General features: G+C 40.7%; 2 protein-coding genes across 2 annotated transcripts; one reads left to right on the top strand and one right to left on the bottom strand.

Moving 5' to 3' along the window:
- Nucleotides 1-395: 395 nt before the first annotated feature.
- nf2b (NF2, moesin-ezrin-radixin like (MERLIN) tumor suppressor b) lies at nucleotides 396-7,991 on the bottom strand. The gene is made up of 17 exons (XM_054625265.1): nucleotides 7,667-7,991; nucleotides 7,269-7,384; nucleotides 6,575-6,700; nucleotides 5,827-5,949; nucleotides 5,375-5,458; nucleotides 4,893-4,961; nucleotides 4,651-4,733; nucleotides 4,419-4,494; nucleotides 4,149-4,286; nucleotides 3,715-3,789; nucleotides 3,499-3,612; nucleotides 3,227-3,349; nucleotides 2,821-3,038; nucleotides 2,563-2,665; nucleotides 1,882-2,021; nucleotides 1,629-1,797; nucleotides 396-1,084 (listed from the first exon to the last, which is right to left on the bottom strand). Exons 2-17 carry the CDS (start codon nucleotides 7,356-7,358, stop codon nucleotides 1,037-1,039), a joined length of 1,779 nt encoding a protein of 592 aa, XP_054481240.1. The 5' UTR covers nucleotides 7,359-7,384; nucleotides 7,667-7,991; the 3' UTR covers nucleotides 396-1,036.
- Nucleotides 7,992-16,899: 8,908 nt separating this feature from the next.
- On the top strand, nucleotides 16,900-20,084 carry mettl27 (methyltransferase like 27). Its single transcript, XM_054626063.1, has 6 exons — nucleotides 16,900-17,103; nucleotides 17,270-17,407; nucleotides 17,614-17,742; nucleotides 17,981-18,116; nucleotides 19,039-19,131; nucleotides 19,263-20,084. Exons 2-6 carry the CDS (start codon nucleotides 17,288-17,290, stop codon nucleotides 19,469-19,471), a joined length of 687 nt encoding a protein of 228 aa, XP_054482038.1. The 5' UTR covers nucleotides 16,900-17,103; nucleotides 17,270-17,287; the 3' UTR covers nucleotides 19,472-20,084.
- Nucleotides 20,085-20,518: the final 434 nt, after the last annotated feature.

Genomic DNA, 20,518 nt, shown 5'->3' with positions numbered 1-20,518 from the left:
AAATATAAAAACTTGAAATGGCAGAGCTCAAGCTTGTAAATGTAGAATACATTTCTATGAACTACCAAGATGATGCACTAAGGACAATAGAGACACCTTTGTGCTGTTAACAGTAAAGAGTCTGTGAACCAAGTAACAGAAACGGCAAACAAACAAGTGAAAGACCAAAACAAAGATCAATCACAGTGTTTAACATTTTTATGGAGTGTCACATGTAGCCATGTAGACACTGTCCCTGTACACACTTTTCTGTGTTGCAATTACTACTTTTATAAACTACTTTAATCTGCAAGATCACAAAGTAAGTTTTTCACATTAAATATTATTGATCAATAATTGTTTTAAGTGTATTTAGTGTTCAAAGCTACATTAAACAATAGCTTGGTACATGTATATTCAGAAATTTGGGCATTTTTATTTACTATTTTCAAAAGTGAAGTTTGAGAAACACTTTGCTGGTTTGAAAGAGGATGACCATATTAACAAGATCTTGATGATACTCATAACTTTTCAAAATATAATCCAGCCTGAAAAGATAATTTACCAAATTACATTCAATGGAGGAATTTTGCCTGAAGCCGGTTACATCAAACGTTCACCTCAATCCCAGTTTCAAAATGTTGTAAAGGCATAAATGTCTAACTGTCATTGAGTTATGATATTCTATCTGACATCTTACAGCTAGATATCCCTTAAAAACACAAGAAAACATCAGCAACTCAATAATACATCCATCTTCAGCACCATGTCCTGAATCAGTGTTAGATACACACATTAGTGTGTTCATTATATATGTAAAAATAAATGTGGAAGGTGCTGTAGTGTCGCAGGTGGTACAACCTAGCATGACAACCTGTGCAGGAAGCCCAACTAGTGGCTGTTTGTTGTTTAGGATACATTTAAAGTCTTTCCATAGCACACAGTCGTGATGTATGTGTCTGTCTGTTAGTTTCAGCCAGGTAAAAACAATAACCAAACATGTTGAGAAAGCACTGAGTCAGCCGTAGCCCTCCTTCCTCATATTGCAGGACGAGGATCACACTTCTTCGAAGTAGGCCATCTGAGACATGTACGCAGAGTTTCGCTGCAAAAAAAGACGGGTATGAGAGGTTTAAATGAGCAAAGGGGGCTGAACTCAGTGCAAAGAAATGTGCATTTGTTGTGATAAGCAACTCAAAGTATTTGAGTAGTTATGTAACTTCACTACTGCTGTTAATACTACTGTTACGAAAAAAAATTTCTTATTTAACATTAGAGGACAATGTTTGTGCTCCACGTAAACAATATCAATTCTGGTAGGATAGTCAACATAACAGTACACTCAAATAAATCTACTATCACGGATTTTGACAGTTTCTTTTTTCTTATTTCCATTTGAGAGGGAAGTTTTTGGCACAATATTTCCCATAATGCTTTGGGTAATGCAAATAGGAAGTCCGGTGTTGCCAATGCAGTAAGTCTGCTGTGGTATACTCATGTGAGCCTATTATGATACAGTAGAAAGGGGGGAAACAGGAACAGTATTAGCGCTGTTCGCCAGTTATTTACTCTATAAAGCATCCTGGCAGGTAACCAATCAATAAAACTAATGATATTAGTAATAATAATACAAAGAGGATCCTACGTACATTGCTGTGAGGTATGTAGACAGGCTCCTGGACGTATCCTCTCGCCTCGTTGCGGAGGGTGTAGACGCCGGCCTGTTGCTGCTGCTCCTCCAGCTTCAGAGACTCGATCTCAGTCTTTAGTTCCTTCAGCTGGTCCTGCAGGTGTTTACTCTTCTCCATGTACTCCAGCCTGCAGTAACGCATGTAAAGATATCATGCACAAGCAGATCTGTACTGTCTTTCTAAAGTGTTGTTGCAGGGGATTTAATCTCACCTCTCTCTCTCGATCTCCATAGACAGCCTTTTCATGTCCGAGTCCTTGAAGTCGAGGCGCGCAGACGCTGATTCATAAGAAAAGTCGGCTGCTTCAGGAGGTGCAGGGGGAGCAGGTGGAGCAGTGTAGGCTGCTATGAGCTGGAAGACGGGCAAACAGATGTCAAGTAAGTAGAAACACAATGGCAAAAATGTATAGTGTTAAGAAGCTTAACATGATGCACATAATACACTTTTGTATAAAACCATAACTGCCCTGTGACAGCTGTTATTCTCAGCGACAACACAAAATTAAAGCAAACTATTCCTATCCAACTAAATCCAATCTATACCAAAACACTTAAATAGTTGGTGGTAGTGCACATTGGATTCATGCTTATATTTTCTCGTTTGGTGGAGTATTTATCTGGCTTGATTGTTTTCTGTGGGAAAATGTAAAATTACAAAGGCTCATTTTTGTATGCACTAACCCTCAGAGACTGAGGAGTCATACTTTAGAAATGTAATATAAATGAGCTTTTAAGCACAGCAGCTAATCAATGGCCTAACAAAATAACTGCACTGAAAGAAGCTGTATTTATATTTCAGAGATATTCAATAACAACCTTCTAAACACAGAAGCTACGTTCATCCACAAAAAGAAATAACAAAGAGCACACATGCAGCAGCAGCATCACTGTACAGGGTATGTTGTTTTTGTGATCTCCAGCAGCTTCTGTTTGGCTCTCCGCTCAGCGTCCTTAGCCTCCGTCAGGTCCTGTTTCAGGTGATCTGCCTCCTTCAACCTGGAATAAAAGGTCTGGTTAGTTCAAGGCTGATGGAAGACATATTTATTTAAATACAGTTAGCAGTTGGGAGAATTATAAGCAGAATACTGTATGTGTTTTTCACTTATTCTGGATACATATAACCTAATAACTATTTAAGGATGATTCCAGACCTTCTCTCAGACTGCTCCACCAGTTTCACAGCCAGCTGCTCTGCCTCCCTCATCTTCTGCTCCATCAGCCTTTTCTCCTCCTTGGTCTTCATGGCGGTGACCTCTAACCTCTGCCTGTCCTGCTCAGCTTCTGCAGCCTTGTGGGCCAACAGCTTGGCCTCTTCTTCAGCAATCTGAGCCTTCTCTGCCAGCAGGTCTGCTGTCTCCTCAGATCGCAACTAGAGAAAATGCGTTGTAACATTTAAAAAGCATTTTTACAAATTTAGAGCTTAGCCGTGACGAGAAATCTGGCTCTGTAACGTTCTTCCAATCAACAACAGAAACGTAAAGCTTGCTGCCCAAACAGGAGCTCACCAAAAGTCTGGGAGATGCAACAATTAACTCATATCAAAAATGAAGCTCTCACCAGTGCCTCGTTGGCCAGTCGTGCCTCATCCTGCAGCTGGAAGAGTCTTCGTTCCATCTCTTCTTTTGCCCGTTCTGCTTCCTCTCTCATCTGTTTTTCCCTTGCCAGGATTTGACGCTCCATCTAGATGGATGCCAGGAAAACAGAATTTTAAGGCAATCAAACATGCTCCTTGATGATTATTCTGACTGTAGTATACATATGAATGCATAGTGTACATCACGACTAATCTGTTATTCTTAGTACTTTAGTGGAGCAGAGAGAGCACTGACCTTCTTGCGGGCCTTCTCCTCTTTAGCTTGAGCCTTCATCTGTTGCACTTCAATGGAATCCACCTTCCTCCTCCTCATGAATAGATCGTGGTTACCGATGCACAACTGCAGGATCTAAACAAACAGGCGTTACAAACCAGCAATATCTTACTTCACATAACTCTCATCTAACTTTTGTTATCGTTCAACATTTACACGAACAAAGAGCCAACCAACCAGCTTGTTGACACGCAGTTGAGATGAGTAGAACTTGAAAACATCTTTCTTCTTATCCAGGGGTTTGATTGTAAACTGCAACATGGGAACGTTCAAAGGTTCATTTCTACTACACCACATACAGAGCTTTTTAGCATTGTTTTTCGACAGACAGCAAAGTTTTGCTTTTACAGCCATACAGCTAACTAGTTAGAGTGAAAATCCTGTACTGAACGGTTGCAGGGGTTATGAACAGCTCTATGCATTCACAGTTGTCTTTTGCAGTTGCAAATATTTTCATAACAAAATAATTATGGATGTAGAATTTACATGCAGCTGAACAATCAAAAAAGTTGTTGCCACAACATATTGCACCAATTTCTCGACTTCCTCCAAAGTGACAGGAAAATGCATATCCTGACTGCGCAAAACCAGAGACCACTGCTTGCATTTACCTCTTTTTCGCTGTAAGAGATGTTGCGAATGCCGCTCCAAGGGAAGGATTTGTTAGGGTTGAGTTTGCTGTTGGGGTTGTAGATGTGAAGACCTTGAGCATCCACTCCAAGTAACAGGTCTGTATCCCTCTTATTTTGCTGTTAATGTGATGTGTAAAACAAATGTAAACAAACAGGACGGTAATGTCTAAGGTTGCATTTTTTTTCAAAGCACCATGCAAAATGTACCTTAATTGACAGAACATCAAGGGCACAGTTATTTACACTCACAGTTATGGCAAAGTAGCTGACACCGTACATCTCAAGGTCCTGAGCAATTTTTAAATATTCCATCTCAGCTTCATCTCTGTATGGACAGTGTAAAAATAAAGGAAGAGGAGGCGTATCAAAGCATGAAACATTTAACACACTTCAACCGAAGAATCTAGGGCAACACGTTTTGTAAAGGGGTTCATTTCTCTTAACATCCTGGATTTCAGAATTATATCTGGGTCAGTCCTACCTGGCGATGCCTCTGTGCTCTGCATACCAAGCTGTGATCTTTTCTTCCCACATGTCAGCCGTCATTTGGTATTGCATCAAAACCTAGGATACAGAAACAGGAAAAACATGATATACTGCATGGAGAGACACAAGCACACACACAAGCATTGGCCACCTGCTGTAACATTAAAGTACACCAGACAGAGAATTACTACAGGCGAACAACAAGAGACAAATCTGCCCATAGTAATGCAAACTTACTCTTTTTGGCAAAAGCTCATCTTGTGCCAGGAAGCCCGGCTTATGAAAGTTTGGGTCATAGTCCCCATACTGTGAAAGACATTTAGGGGGAGACGGCGGAAAACAAGGAATTAGATGATGTTACTGTTGCACATTAGCAAACTTAAAAATATATATGTATACGTCAAACCAAAAAAAAAAATGTTGCACCATCACATCGATTTGCACTGTAATTAAGTTGTGCTGTATCTTCTTTTGAGGACACAAAATCATCAACCAAAAGGGATACATTCATTTGTATACTTGTTGATCTTATGTCCAAACACAGATAGCTTCTAAGCATGAAGATGATCAAACATTTTTTTTTAAGTGTCTTTGTATGAAACATTAACAGCTACAGCTGGTCTTTAAAGGCAGTATTTTTTGAGATAACGGTAGGATAAGCATACTGCAGGTGCAGCAAATGATAGTAAGAGAACATTAACCTTGCATGGCTTTCTTACCTTGGCCTGGACGGCATATGACGCCAAGAGAACAGATGCTTCAGGGGAACAGAATATCTCCTCATCTAATATCTGTTTTTTCACCTATACCAGAATTTGAAGACATGAATTGAATTCAGTTTTCTAAAACATGGAGATTCTATTTACCTATAAAAAATAAAACTGACAACAAAATCTCTAAAAGGTGATCTGGTACAATCACTTAAATAAGTAACAATTTAGTACATTTATATCTATGTATTTATTTGTTATATTTAGTTTAAGTCAAGCCTGATATTGCCTTACACATATAAAGAGGGCATACAGCTAATTTATCAAACACTGGCTTTAGATTGGTACTAGTTATCGGCCAATACTCAAAGGCTGAGGAATCAGTATCAGTCCTGAAAAAGTTGGATCAATGCATCCTTAGGTCAAAGGTTATTTTACAAAAATGTTATCGGTTATATCACCTGTAAGAAGAAGAGGTGCTGAGTTATCTCTTGGACCAGCTCTTCTTCTACTTTTTCTGGGAAGAATTTAGCCAGGAAATGAAATGTTATGGGAGAGTCTTTGGGAACCTCCTGATCCAAGACCTTAGTGAACAAATAAACAGAAGAAAAGTGCACAATAAGATGTTTATTAGATCAGACTCTTGCTAAAGCTGGAATACCATGGCATAATTAGAGACACTATGATTAATTGGTTACATGCAACACTTTAAACAATAAGGCAATGAATTGCTTAGTTTTTCGACTTATTTATAAACGTTTAAATTATCAATTATTTACAGTAATTTGTCAAACAAACATGACAAACATTAGCTTGTTTGGCCTCTCAGATGTGAAAATTTGCTGTTTTATATTGTACATTGAATATATTTTGGTTTTCGACTGTTTCTCAATTTAAAGAATTCACTTTGGATAGGTAAATTGTGATGGGTATCTTTTTGGTATGTTTGGACATTTTGAAGCCTAACAAATGTTTAATTCAAACATAAAATAAATTATCTGATAATGACAATGGCATTATAAACTTCAGCCCCATAATTCAGATTAGCCTGACCTTTTGAATTCTGGACACACACAAATCATCTGCATTGTGCAAAACATTTTAACCACATTTAACCATACTGTTTGAGTCAGGCGTAGTTTTTGAATCCTCTTTAGCCAGTTTGACCTTAACAGGTTCACACCTTTACAGGTTCGCTCCGTCACTCACCCGTTTCTCTTGTTTCAGCCAGGCGTAGGTGTCCTTTACTGTGTACCTGAGTCCAAAGAACCAGGTCTCCCGCAAACCAACAGTGCGACACACCAGGTCAAACAGGTCTTTACCTTTCCACTTCACCTGAGAAAAACAGTAAGTGAAACAAAGACCAGTGAGATAAGACGCTGAAAGAAAACATGTTGCTGTTCTAAACCCATTTCCTGTTAAAGGGAGCCCAAATATGATCTTATATTTCATGCTCTTTTTGTGGAGAACCGACTATCACTTTACTTGTTATGGTTAAATCTTGATTTGACCGATTTATGGCAAGTATTAAATGAGTGTGACAATCAATTAGACTGTCATCTTCTAACTAAATTGATCCCAAAATGAGATGCACCAGAATCTTGGCAGCTTGCAACATCTGTTAAACAATTTCCCCGGGGAGAACCCTGACTGATCCTATTCCAAGGGAGTTGTACAACATCTTTCACTTGGTACGTGTTTTTTTTTTTAAAATGGCAATTATGAATGGTTTTATATATAAAGGAAACAAGCGTAACTCTTATCTCCTTCTTTCAGCACAGGTACTAGAAACTTAAAAAAAAAAGTCTACACACCAGGATTTATGCGGAAAAACACATTTAACAAGCAACTATGTTTCAGGCCCTTCTGCAGTGAGTTTGGGCTTGCTTAAATGAATCCATACCTCACAGCTGAACTCCATCTCAGCATCCATGGTGATAACTTTGACTTTGAAAGTCTTTGGCTGCTTCTTCTTTAATCCTAGGATAGACATTTTAAGGGTGCTGCTGTCAACGAAACCTGTGGAAGCACATTTAAAGTATTTCAAAACAGGATCAAATATGACATTTTACAATTGATGAGAAGGATGCAGCCAGTAACTAGAATATAACATGCTAATGCATTTTACAATATTAAACTTTTTGGAGAGATTAAGCCATCTTTCTGACAGTGAACTGAGAGTGGTGTTTGAGCTGGAAATAAACTAACGTAGGCGGTGAGAAGTTAATGTTTCACAGACCAAAAACGCTGACTTCTTAGTTAAATACAACATGCAGCTGAAATGCAGATAAGGCCCATTACCAGCGAGTTAAGTTACCACCGTCTGCCGTCCAACAGGGCTCAGATGAGGCAGGATCTTTTTGTTGTTGGGGAGTCCAATGCTAAGCTAACTGATATTACTAGACAATGTTAGCTTTTTCCAGCTATGCCACGAAAACGCACCAAAAGAAGTTGTAGAAAGAGCGCAACTTTGGAGAGACCTCCATAATGAAACGTATCCAACGAGTTCACTTTGGAGCTACTCAAGTTATTTAAAAACACACTTGGAAACAACTTTGCTGTCGTTGTATTTAGTTACGTGTTTTCCCTGGTTAGCTTGCTTTTTACATAGCAGGAGGACTTTCCAGAAGACTTTTGTTTTGACTCCGAAGTCACTCTACAGGTGGGAACACGAACAGCAGCCTGGGATCAAGTTACTGCGCATGTGCACGAATTTGGAACCTTGTCGCCTTCAGGGGTTGTCGGAAATATTGGTTTTCAAGGCGTTTTAGGACAGTTTGTATGGTGGCCATGAATGCAGCAGCACACCAAATGGACCCTTTGGTGCAGAATTATCTCTGTCTGCTGATTGACTGAAGTCTAATCATACAGGATTTTATTTGCAAGTACAGTACCAGTCAAAAGTTTGGACACACCTTCTCATTCAACTACTTTGAAGAATCTAAAATATAAAACATATTCTGGTTTGTTGAGCATGTGTTTGTTTACCACATAATTCCATATGTGTTCCTTAATAGTTTGGATGTCTTCAATATTAATCTACAATGTAGAAAAAAAAATAAAGAAAAACCATTGAATGCGAAGGTGTGTCCAAACTTTTGACTGGTACTGTATGTTTCTATGAGATGAGTATCCACGAGTCATCAATATATAGACTTTGACCATTCATTATTATTATCTTTTCCTCTCAGTTTTGTACGCCAACCCAGGACAATATATAAAAAAGCAGGAAATGTCACCGAACTCACATTGTTGCCAAGCCGGTAATACTGTACATGCATTTGATTGTAATAGAGCATCTTCGTTACCAATAGTTAACCAATCATCAAACTGTTAATTGTATTTAATCAGAGCTTGAAGTGGGCCAGTACTCACTGGTTCACAGTACCGGCACTTCTACACTTTCTCTTATTTATATATGGCAATTTTGGTCTGTACACTTTTGGGGCATTATTGAGGCCTGTAGCACTATAAGTTGTCCAAATTGTTTCTGAAAATGCATATTGTTTTAAGTCAAATACCTTCAAATTGTTTTGGGTGAGAACTCTCAAACCCATCCATCCATCCATCCATCTCCTTCCGCTTATCCGGGGCCGGGTCAGCAAGCTAAAGAGGGTCCTCCAGACGTCCTTCTCCCCAGCAACACTTTCCAGCTCCTCCTGGGGAACCCCGAGGCGTTCCCAGGCCAGACAAGATGTATAATCCCTCCAGCGTGTTCTGGGTCTACCCCGGGGCCTCTTACCAGTTGGACGTGCCTGGAAAACCTCTAAAGGGAGGCGTCCAGGAGGCATCCTGATCAGATGCCCGAACCACCTCAGCTGGCCCCTTTCGAGGCGAAGGAGCAGCGGCTCTACTCCGAGCTCCCTCCGGATGTCTGAGCTCCTCACCCTATCTCTAAGGCTGAGCCCAGCCACCCTACGAAGGAAGCTCATTTCGGCCACTTGTATTCGCGATCTTATTCTTTCGGTCACTACCCAAAGCTCATGACCATAGGTGAGGATTGGAATGTACACTCAAAAAAATAACTTGTTGGGTGAACGTAATAAAATTATGGAAAGAATTTCCACCTAATTAAAATGCTTTCGTTTAGCAATAAACAATTTTGTCAAGCCAACTAAATTTAAGTATGTTGGGTCAACTTGATGCATTTGTGTTATTGTTACTTAATTACAAGGGCTGAGTCCAACTTAATTTGTAAAGGTTAATTTAACATATTTACTAAGGTAAGATCTGACTCTGACATTTAAACTTAAATAATAGGATTACATGTGACTGAATTTAATTGGGTATGTACAACTACATTTTTAAAAAGTACAATTACACTAGTAAATGGTGCTGATCCAACAACTAAACCAAGTGGGATCATCACAAATGCTTAATGCTGAGAAACAGCCTTTTAATCATATGGAAATACATTCCACAATTGTAATTTTTCAGAGAATAACCTTAGCTTTTTGACATAAAGAATGTTAACATTCAGCAATTTAAACATACATGTCAACTTAGTTTACCCGTTGTTGGTGTCAAATTTGGAAAAATATCACAAAACAAACAGGATTTGTTGGTATAGATCTGTATTCACCAGAAAAGGCAAAAATAACTTTTCTAGCAATTGCTTGCAAAGCATTTTAAGTGTTAAAATACAGCAGACTGCTTCAGCCTTTAAAGTGTTAACAGATAGACAATCTTCCTTATTTTTATACCTTGGATACTAACTTGGTAGCCATTAACAATGAAGTGGCTTTTGCTACATACATTCCAGTTAACATGTTGTAACAACATTAACATGTTCCTCATTGTCACAGATGCATACAAATTAAATATAAAATAAAAAAAAAAGAATGCTGCAAACAAAACAAAAATGTCTTTAAGACAAACTGAAAATACAGCATTGTGCATCCTTATATTTTCAAATGCCAAACAGAAGTTTGAAGTATATAACTTTTTTTTTTCTCAAGAATCATTTCACAACAAATGTCCACTCATATCCCACAAGTAGCAACAGTTGGAAGCATAAAAAACACAAAACACATTTTGTTAATTTTAAAAAAGGCAAATACTTCCTTTTCCCCCCCCAAACATGAACCGATTGGATCTCTTAAACATTAGTGGTGCTGCTGACCCATAACAGGGACCCAGCGGTCACTCAGTTGTGGATGACTCGCACGAAAGTAGTGTTTTAAGAGCTTGAGCTTTTTTTGAGAGTTTGTTTCCATCAAGCTCCATGATGATCTTCTGTAGAGCTTCAAAGGTATATTTCAGCTCTGGAGGGTAGCTTAGGTTAAGAGCATAGACAAGAGCCAACAACAGTGCTACAGCGAATGGTACGTTACCAAGCTCATCCAGAACTTCCACACCCTCCAGAATGATACCCACATCCTCCGGGTCATCTCCTGGCTCTGCACCTTCTTTTCGAACAACAAAGATTCCAAAGATTGTCTCTGTTATTTCCGCTTGACTGCTTTCACCATCTGTGTCCTTTAAAAAGGAAAAAGGAAATAACAGAGGAAAAAATGTTTCATTTATTCTTGTATATATATCCCAGTTTTTTAGTGCTTATGTAAACATTACTGCTGTAAAACAGCTAGCATTTATTTAAATTTACATAGCCAATGGTTCTATATTTCAGAATGAGGACTATAGAAAACTAAATTAGAATACCCTGTATTCTTTCACCAGCTTCTCCGGCTCTTCGTTCAGGTAGACACATAGGGCTTTGAGGATGCACTCTCTTCTGACATCAATGGAGTCGGTCTGAGTGTGTAGGCCAGACAAAGTATGCCAAAAAAACAACAAAAAAAAGAAATGTTTTCATGTCTTCAAACTCACTGTCAGAAGGGTTCACTTTGTATTGAACTATCGCTTCAGCTAAAGTGTCAAGAATGGAAGTTTTAAGTTTAATATCAGGATTCAACAAAGTTCCAGTTTCTTTGAATGCAGCATTGGCCCTGTCCAGCTGCAGCTGACAATCATAGGGGAATCGGGGCACAAGGAAAACAACAGGCCATCTAGAGGATCTTGAAGAGCTGGACTCAGAAGAAGACAAAATGTCGGTATCAAATGAGCTGCGAGATGAAAGTGAAGAGTCATCAAGAGAGGGGGATGTAGCAGGGGATGTAGGAGGAGCCGAGTAGGGAGGGGGCGGGGAGCCATCGGGCAGGGCAGATGCAGCTGAATCAAAGATGAGCTTTATGGTACTTTTGTCCTGGATATCCGATACGGAGGTCAAATTGGTAAATTCCTTTCCAAACTCAGCATCCATGAATTGAAGCCTGAAGTCCGCTTCTACTCCACACTGCCTCTTTATTTGCTGAACAAGTTCACCGACAGTCTCTGGAATCCCATCTTGCAGCATAAGTCTCTGGGAATTGTTTTCTCCTAGGACGATTCTGAGCTTCACTGGAGCAGCCATTTGACAATAGCCATCATATCATGAACCTGAGACTGGCAGATGACCCCTTTCCTGCAGTCACGCTTTGGTTTGTTGAAACAGTCAAACAGGACACTCTCACAGGAAGACAGCAGATGGAGGAGCTTGAACAGGAGAAGCTTGTTGCAAGATGTCACAGGACACTTTTGTAGTCACAAATTTCTGTGATAAATTGAGAGAGAGAGATCAATTCTTGGTTGGTAAGGGAACTACAAATGTTAAAGGTTTGTAGCACAAATAAAACACAAGCATATCATTTGTCAGTAGTTCAAAAAGTATTTGCCTTTTCTAATTGTTAAGTATTGTTTATTAAAAGTGCTATATAATATATATATTAAAAAAACCACAAGGTAAACACCACATTTGTTGCAAAAGATGGCACAAATTTCAAATCATTAACTTCAGGTTTCAAATATTGCCATTACTTTCCTTAATGATCACCAGTACATATAATAATAATAATAATAATAATAATAATAATAATAACAAATCCCTATTTTAGGCCTCAAAAGAAAAGAACAAAGCGTATTTGTAACATATGAATTTTAAATTCAAATAATATATATATATATATATATATATATATATATATATATGGTGTTTGTTCTTATTTTTGGTGATGAGATACTAGCAAAGTTACTGTGAATTTGCCTTGATCATAACATTAATAAAAAAAAGGAAATAAAAACAATCCAACCTGTGCCCACCTTGATCTATTACTGCACGCTCACCTTAACTAGCTATGTATTTTAACATCTTTCACTTCTTAATCTTAATACTTTTTAAGAGTTGAGATTTGCTGGTTGTGAATATTAAACTGTTATTGAATCATTAAGTTATTCACACATGCTAAGTCACATCAGTAGCACCTTAAAGGCTGTGAAAGCTGTTACTAAGCTAATGCTAATGCTAGCGCAAGTCAATGGATTTCTCAATATACAAAGCTCCAATTAAACACTCTAAAGTGCACACAAAGCAATTCGAATATGAAGAGAATTCAGTGTTCACGTCATCATTTCAAAAGTCAAACTACGGGTACCGCGTGGCCGGTTGTTCGCGGGCTTTTTAAACAACGCCATGAAGGAGTTCATTGTAGGAGGGCTGCTCTGGTCTAAACGCGGCCTCATTTCATTAATACACAGACACACATTTAACACTAGCTTGCGGGGCATAGTAAGCTATGCACATGGTGACGGTCGGCTATATAAATCCACTTTAATATGGCAGTTAATAACGAAATAAATCATCCAAAATGTTAAAGAGTACAAGAACTAATGGTTGATGACATTTCTAAACAGTACTTTGTTTTAATTTTGATGGATGAAACAGATTCAGCTTACCTTCTTCCACAGTTGATCTCCTGATTCAAGGTGATGGTTCTTTGCCAGGGCTCTACAATTAACCGAAGAATATGAAACTCCTTCGTAGGATCTGTGTTATTTGTGCATTACTGCCACCTTATTCTCTGGAGTGGTAATCACAAACTATTTGCTATCTTAACCCCTTAGTATTAGGTTGTGTTAACATAAATGAATCTAGTAAATTTTAAGTTGTTGCATGTCATGATGGAACTACATGATTTAAAAGTGTTCATCCACAAAACATGGATTTATATAATAGAAGCTACATGTTACACTTTGGTTAATGTAGCAGACATCCAATCTGGTTTTTTTGAGTGTAGATGGACTGGTAAATCGAGAGCTTTGCCTTACGGCTCAGCTCCTTCTTCACCAAAACGGTCCAGTACAACGCCCGCATCACTGCTGACGCTGCACCGAACCGCCTGTCCATCTTCCGTTCCATTTTACCCTCACTCGTGAATAAGATCCCGAGATACTTGAACTCCCTCGCTTGGGGCAGTGACTCACTCCCAACCCAGAGGGTGCAATCCACCGTTTTCCGGAAGAGAACCATGGCCTCAGACTTGGAGGTACTGACTCTCATCCCGACCGCTTCACACTCGGCTGTGAACCGCCCCAGTGCGTGCTGAAGGTCACGTTCTGAAGAAGCCAACAGAACCACATCATCTGCAAAAAGCAGGGATGTGATTCTGAGGTCCCCAAACCGGAAACTCTCCTCCCACTGGCTGCGCCTTGAAATCCTGTCCATGAAAATCACAAACAGGATTGGTGACAATGGGCAGCCCTGGCAGAGGCCAACACGCATTGGGAACAAGCTCGACTTTGTGCCGAGTATCCGGACACAGCTCTCACTTTGGTCATACAAAGACCGAATGGCTCGTAGTAACGAACCAGGTACCCCATATTCCCGCAGTACCCCCCACAGGACTCCCAGAGGGACACGGTCGAAGGCCTTCTCCAAGTCCACAAAACACATGTAGACTGGATGAGCAAACTCCCATGCCCCCTCCAACAGACCTGCAAGGGTAAAGAGCTGGTCCGCTGTTCCACGGCCAGGACGGAATCCGCATTGCTCCTCCTGAATCCGAGGTTCGACAATCGGACGGAGCCTCCTTTCCAGCACCCTGGAGTAAACTTTCCCGGGGAGGCTGAGCAGTGTGATGCCCCTATAATTGGAGCACACTCTCCGGTCCCCCTTTTGAAAATGGGAACCACCACCCCGGTCTGCCACTCCACAGGCACTGTACCCGACTTCCACGCGACAGTGAAGAGACGTGTCAACCAAGACACCCCAACACTGTCCAGAGCCTTTAGCATCTCCGGTCGAATATCATCCACTCCTGGCTTTGCCGCTGAAGAGCTTTTTAACTACCTCAACGACCTCCGGCAGGCATATGGACGAGTCTTCCCCTGAGTCTTCAGACTCTGCCTCTTCCACAGAGGACGTGTTGGTCGGGTTCAGGAGTTCCTCAAAGTGTTCTTTCCACCGCTCGACAATATCCCCAGTCCGGGTCTGCAGTTCTCCCCCTGCTGAGCACAGCCTGAGAAAAGCCCTGTTTCCCCTTTCTGAGTCGTCTCACGGTTTGCCAGAACTTCCTTGAGGCCATTCGAAAGTCCTTCTCCATGGCCTCGCCGAACTCCTCCCACACCCGGGTTTTTGCCTCATCAACTGCCGCAGCTGCAGCCCTTCTGGCCAACTGGTACCTGCCTGATGATTCAGGAGACCCCTGGGCCAGCCAAGCCCGAAAGGCCTCCTTCTTCAGCTTGACGGCCTCCTTCACCGGGTTCTCGGATTGCTGCCACGACAGGCACCGATCGCCTTCCTGCCACAACTTCTAGCAGCAGCTTCCACAATGGAGGATTTGAACATGGCCCACTCGGATTCCATGTCCCCAGCCTCCCCGGGATGCACAAGAAATTATTCCGGAGGTGGGAGTTGAAGACCTTGCGGACAGGATCCTCAGCCAGACGTTCCCAGTTCACCCTAACTACACGTTTGGGTTTACCGGGCCTCCCCCGCCACCTGATCCAACTCACCACCAGGTGGTGATCAGTTGACAGCTCTGCTCCTCTCTTCACCCGAGTGTCCAAGACATACGGCCGCAGGTCTGATGACACAACTACAAAGTCGATCATAGACCTTTGGCCTAGGGTGTTCTGGTAACAAGTACACTTATGAACCTCCCTATGCTCAAACATGGTGTTTGTTATGGACAGTCCATGACTAGCACAGAAGTCCAACAACAAAGCACCACGTTCAGATCGGGCAGGCCTCCCTCCTCCCAATCACACCCCTCCAGGTTTCTCCGTCGTTACCCACGTGAGCGTTGAAGTCTCCCAGAAGAACTATGGAGTCCCCAGTCGGCGCCCTTTCCAGAACACCACCCAAGGACTCCAAGAAGGCCGCGTACTCCGAACTGCCGTTTGGTGCATAGGCACAAATGACAGTCAGAGACTTCCCCCCTGCGATTCGCAGTTGCAGGGAGGCGACCCTCTCATTCTCCGGGGAGAACTCCAAAACAGCGGTGCTCAGCCGGGGGCTTGTGAGTTTCCCTATTCCGGGCGAGGTGCCACAACCTTGCTTCGTCCGATTCATTGGGGTTTTGTGAATCGAACTCTCAAACCCAATCATTGCAATAACTTTAATCAATAAAAAAAAAAAAGCTTAATATAACTGAACGGTTGGATTAACATTATTTTCACATAGGAAATAATAATAGTGGATTGTCAGTTTTTGGTATGTGTGATCAACTGTGAGCAACATTGATAGTAAAATGTGACAGCAGCAGGAAAGAAAGACCTGCGGTACACACACACTGCGGGTGAAGCAGTCTGTCCCTGAAAGAGCTGTTTAAACTGCTACCACAATGGCAAGAAGTGAAAGAGGCGCTTTTTGTAGTCCTCTTCGAAAGATTTGTAGTCCGGCAGACGAAAGCAACAACCGCCCTCACATTTTAAATATGCAGCTTAGTGTCAGTGCAGGCGGGTTGTCTTTCCTCAAATAGATTAGGATAGGATTCAACATAGACTGTCAGTCGCCTTCACAGTTGTCCCTGGTGAGGTTTTTCGTCTAAGGCTTAGGTTCTTAACCTTATTGGAGGTACTGAACCCTGCGAGCTTCATCAGTGCATTCACCGAACCCTTCGTAATTGGAAAAATAAAATATGATTTCTTCAAAACATAGGTATATATTTTATTAGTGCACAAAATTAACCATGCATCAGATGCACACAAAATCACTGTGTGCAAAGAACAAAACCAACAAAACATGAATTTCACACAAAAACATAACTCAATGAATGATTTGCGATCAGGTACGCAACTTCGTACGATGCTGTGAGGATCGGTTTGTCGACAAACAAAACATGAATTTCACACAAAAACATAACTCAGTGAATATTTACTGCAAATCAATGTGACTTTTGCTGTTACCTTTCAGATACAAGTTCAGAAATGCGCGGCTTCACCTTGGCAAGTGCCACTCTCATATCATTTTCGCAGCAAAGTCTGTTCCTTTTCTTAGTTTTCATGTCCACCATCCTCGAAAAGGATTGCTCACAAAGCGGTGTGAGTATCTCAAGGGCTTTCTTGGCAATACGAGAGTATGGTACGATTTGGTGACACCAAAACGTTGAGAGCGTTGTTGTTCCGAAGAGTTGCTGTTGAAGCTGGCTCTGCTGAAGTTCAATGATTTCGTCGAGGCATTCATCGTTGACATCTGCTGTCATCTGCTGAACGCAGCATAAGTTTTAGCTTTCTCCGTGCTTTTTGGGCTACCCAAGCCACCGTACAGTTATGCTGCGTTCACACCGAACGGGGCGCTCGGTGTGAACGCAATAGACGGTCATTCATTTTTAAAGCGGCGGCTCACTTGACCGCAGTGTGTGTCTGCCGAACCCCTGAGAGTTCGATCGAACCCAGGTTAAGAACCACTGGTCTAAGCAAAGGTAAAGTGACATTAGGACGTGCTTATGTGACTTTTCGACCGCAGCCCAGACGTTCAACTAGATGCAGTAGTTGCACAGTGTAGAGTAAAGGCAACTGAGCTGCACTGTTTATTCACACTTCAAACTTAAACTCACTAATGAACGTTCTGATATTTTTCATCAACAGTTTTGTTAATAATTAGTAATGGCAGCTGTCAGCAACACATTTGAAAATGTGAAAGCGACCATCTTGTCAGCTCATGAAAACACCACAGCAGAATCAAAGGTGAACTTTTACAACTCCTGGGCGGAGAACTATGATCAGGTGATGTACAATAAGATAATATCAGCAATAATAATATTTTTTTTAAGTTAAATTTTAGGTTTGGCTTAAATTATATAATTGTGCAGGGGGACATTACAAATATGACTTCCTATTTTCTTTAAAACGCGCTAAATGTAGATTTGCGGTGCTAATGTTTACCTTCTTTATTTGTGCTTAAAGCCACTGTTCTTTTAAAAAACTGGCAGGATATCGCTCTTCTGGAGTACCGTGCACCAAGTCTGGCAGCAAACAGCATGTCCTCCCATTTCAGCGGTGATCGTGAAGCTGCTGTAGTGTTGGATTTAGCCTGTGGTACAGGACTGGTGGCTAGACAGGTAACTCACAAGATACAGGCTTGAGGGAGTATTACATAATATAATATAATAAAAAATACTTTTTCTTGTCAGAGTAACCAGACTTAAAATAGTCTTTTCCTTGTAATGTGACTTCTGTGTTAATGTCTGGTCTGTTTCAGTTAAGAATTATTTCCAGTGAATCTTCTCTCTAGTTTCCATTTTCAATTTACTTGACCAGTATGACTGTTAATCAACCAAATGTATCTGTTTTGTACAGATGAAGAGACATGGATTTGGACATTTTGTGGGGATTGATGGAAGCGAGGCAATGTTGAATGTGGCCAGAGAGAGCGGGTTGTACCAGGACCTGAAGCAGTCCATGCTGGGAGACGAGCCGTTACCTGTCCAGATGGGTAATTTGATTGTTTAAACAGGCCCTATTATGCTATTTTCTGGGTGCATATTTTTAACTCAAATTACAGTTACAACATGTTTAAATGCGTTAATGCTCATAATCCGCCTTGTTTTTCTCATCCTGGCTGTCCTGCAGCACCTCTTCTCACCCTCTCTCTGAAATGCTCTGTTGTAGCGCTTGCTCCTCCCTCCAGAAAGCAAAGTCTGCCCTGATTGATCAGCTAGCCCACTCTGTTGGGATTGGTCAACGTTTCAAATTAAAAAAAACTCTCCCTCCGGAGTATGACAAATTAACGACGGGTCACAATGTGATTAAAACCTGTGCCGCCCGGGTGAGAGACTGCTATCATAACAAATGCAAATTTCCCCGCTGCGGAACTAATAAAGGATTATCTTATCTTATTTTATCTTAACCACTATGCCATGGTAGATGTGAACTTCACCTCCATCTCTCTTTATTTGTTGTTTGAGGGCCAAACTAGCTGGAGAGTTATACGTCACTTCCGTAACATTATGACCTCATAAAGTTACGGAAGTCAAGGAGAGAATTCAATCGAGCCGTTTCAGGCAGCTCAGGAGCAGTGTTTCTGAGGGGGAGGGTGACTCCTTTTTAGGCGTGGACTTCAGGTTTTAAACTCTACAGACCTTTTACATGTAAAAAATATATATAACACATTAAAGGAGAGGGAAAAAGTGGAAAAGCATAATAGGGCCGCTTTAACTTATGTCACATTGGTCATTAATCTTTATGATTCAGTAGGTGTTCCTCAAGCGTGGTAGGTTAGCCAACTTTGACTTATTTTGAAGAAAATCTTTTATCTCTCATGATATTATGGCTATTTAATAATCTTAATCCTTCTTGTTAATTTGATAGAACTGCAACCTGTTTTATAATCTTTCCCCCTTCCCTTCCTCATGCAGGTTTGTTTGATGTGGTTGTGATCGTTGGAGCAATGAGTGTTGGTCAGGTCCCGGTTGGTGTCGTCAGAGAGTTGTTCAAGTTCACCAAACCAGGTGGGACTATTTATTTTTTGGTTTGATGCTGCCTCTAATGCAATCCTGATCCTTGGTTGTTAATCAGTGTCTCCTCCCTGTAGCCGAGTTTTAATCAATCAAAAACACCACTTATCACCTGAATTCACTAGGTGGCCTTGTTTGCATGACAACTAGAAGTAACCATGCCAACTTGGAATACAAAGCCGCCCTGGAGCGTGAGCTGAAGCAGATGCAGGACGAAGGGCTCTGTACTTGTGTGGAGGTCACTGAAGTGAAGGACTGGGAGAGAGGGGTGTCGGAGCAGGAGGACGGCTACATATCTGGTGCTGTGTACATTTATAAGAAACTACAATTTTAGCCCATTGCAGGACAACAAAGATGTGTCATCACACCAGCAGCGAAGGTACAAAACAAATCATGAAGATAGAAAATGGTCAAATAACTAATTTGGATCTTTCTTTTATTGTTAGTCCCTTATGGACCCAGAGTTAAAGATGTGGCGCTTCATTCACCGATGTTAATGTAAGACTTAAAATGTTCATTACTAAATGTTTCAGTTTCACTTTAAACAATATTAATGGATTGGAACATGGATTGTGAAAATACTGTTATTAGTTGAATAAAAACCTACTCTGTTTATTTCTACATTGAAACATTTATACAAACCTTGTGACAGTGACTATTCCCAGTGAGAGGATATGGGCTTCAAGAATAATAGATTTGATTGAAGTTTAGTCAAGTTTGGATATTTGTATTCAATTGTCAACTTTTATATCAATTACACATGAACATAAACAGTGAATATACTCTAATAAGACACCCAAAAAGCAACAGGAGAGCAACGCCTCCATCAATGAGACACTATCCTCTAAATTCGTTATTTTACCTGCATTTGGATCTGAATCAAAGTAAACGTGGAAGATAATCATGGCGTGTTCAACATAATGAGAGTTTTTGTTAAATAAACCACAGCCAGAAAATGTTCTAGTGTTGGTTTATACATACTATGAAAGGTACTTTTTTAGGTTTTCTTCTTTAATGTCTTACACTGTTAACCAGAAAAGAATGAAATCTCATATCCAGTGAGAGTGAATGCATGATTATCAGACCTTTGACCCCTGACTTTTTTTTTTTAGTCCAGACTGAGTTGATGTATTTGGGATGCCACCAGAGGGCCAAAGAGACCAGATATTAACTTTATGTGGGCTTCAATCATTAAACAAATAATTTAAAAGATGAAAAAACATCCAAACATTAGATGTTAAAGACTATCACAGTGGTTGAACAGCGGGACGTTTTATAATAATTTGTAATGTATCAAAGGGAAAAAGTTTCACTCCCTTCTCTGAATTGAATCAGATAATCCTTGGCCTCAGCATTAGGATAAGTTAATTTCTCTCTCTCT

This window comes from Anoplopoma fimbria, chromosome 24 (assembly GCF_027596085.1).
Source record: "Anoplopoma fimbria isolate UVic2021 breed Golden Eagle Sablefish chromosome 24, Afim_UVic_2022, whole genome shotgun sequence".
Classification (NCBI taxonomy): Eukaryota; Metazoa; Chordata; class Actinopteri; order Perciformes; family Anoplopomatidae; genus Anoplopoma; species Anoplopoma fimbria.
This window is presented reverse-complemented; position numbering and strand designations above follow the sequence as displayed.

Bases quoted from the DNA above. Each gene is read 5' to 3' on its own strand.
- nf2b (XM_054625265.1), bottom strand. From the start codon at position 7,358: ATGTCTATCCTAGGATTAAAGAAGAAGCAGCCAAAGACTTTCAAAGTC. The intron at 4,495-4,650 runs GTAGGACTGACC...CTGTCCATACAG, and splicing joins GAGCACAGAGGCATCGCCAG to AGATGAAGCTGAGATGGAAT. The intron at 3,613-3,714 runs GTTGGTTGGCTC...CTGTTTGTTTAG, and splicing joins AACTGCGTGTCAACAAGCTG to ATCCTGCAGTTGTGCATCGG.
- mettl27 (XM_054626063.1), top strand. From the start codon at position 17,288: ATGGCAGCTGTCAGCAACACATTTGAAAATGTGAAAGCGACCATCTTG. The intron at 17,743-17,980 runs GTAACTCACAAG...TGTTTTGTACAG, and splicing joins CAGGACTGGTGGCTAGACAG to ATGAAGAGACATGGATTTGG. The intron at 18,117-19,038 runs GTAATTTGATTG...TTCCTCATGCAG, and splicing joins GCCGTTACCTGTCCAGATGG to GTTTGTTTGATGTGGTTGTG.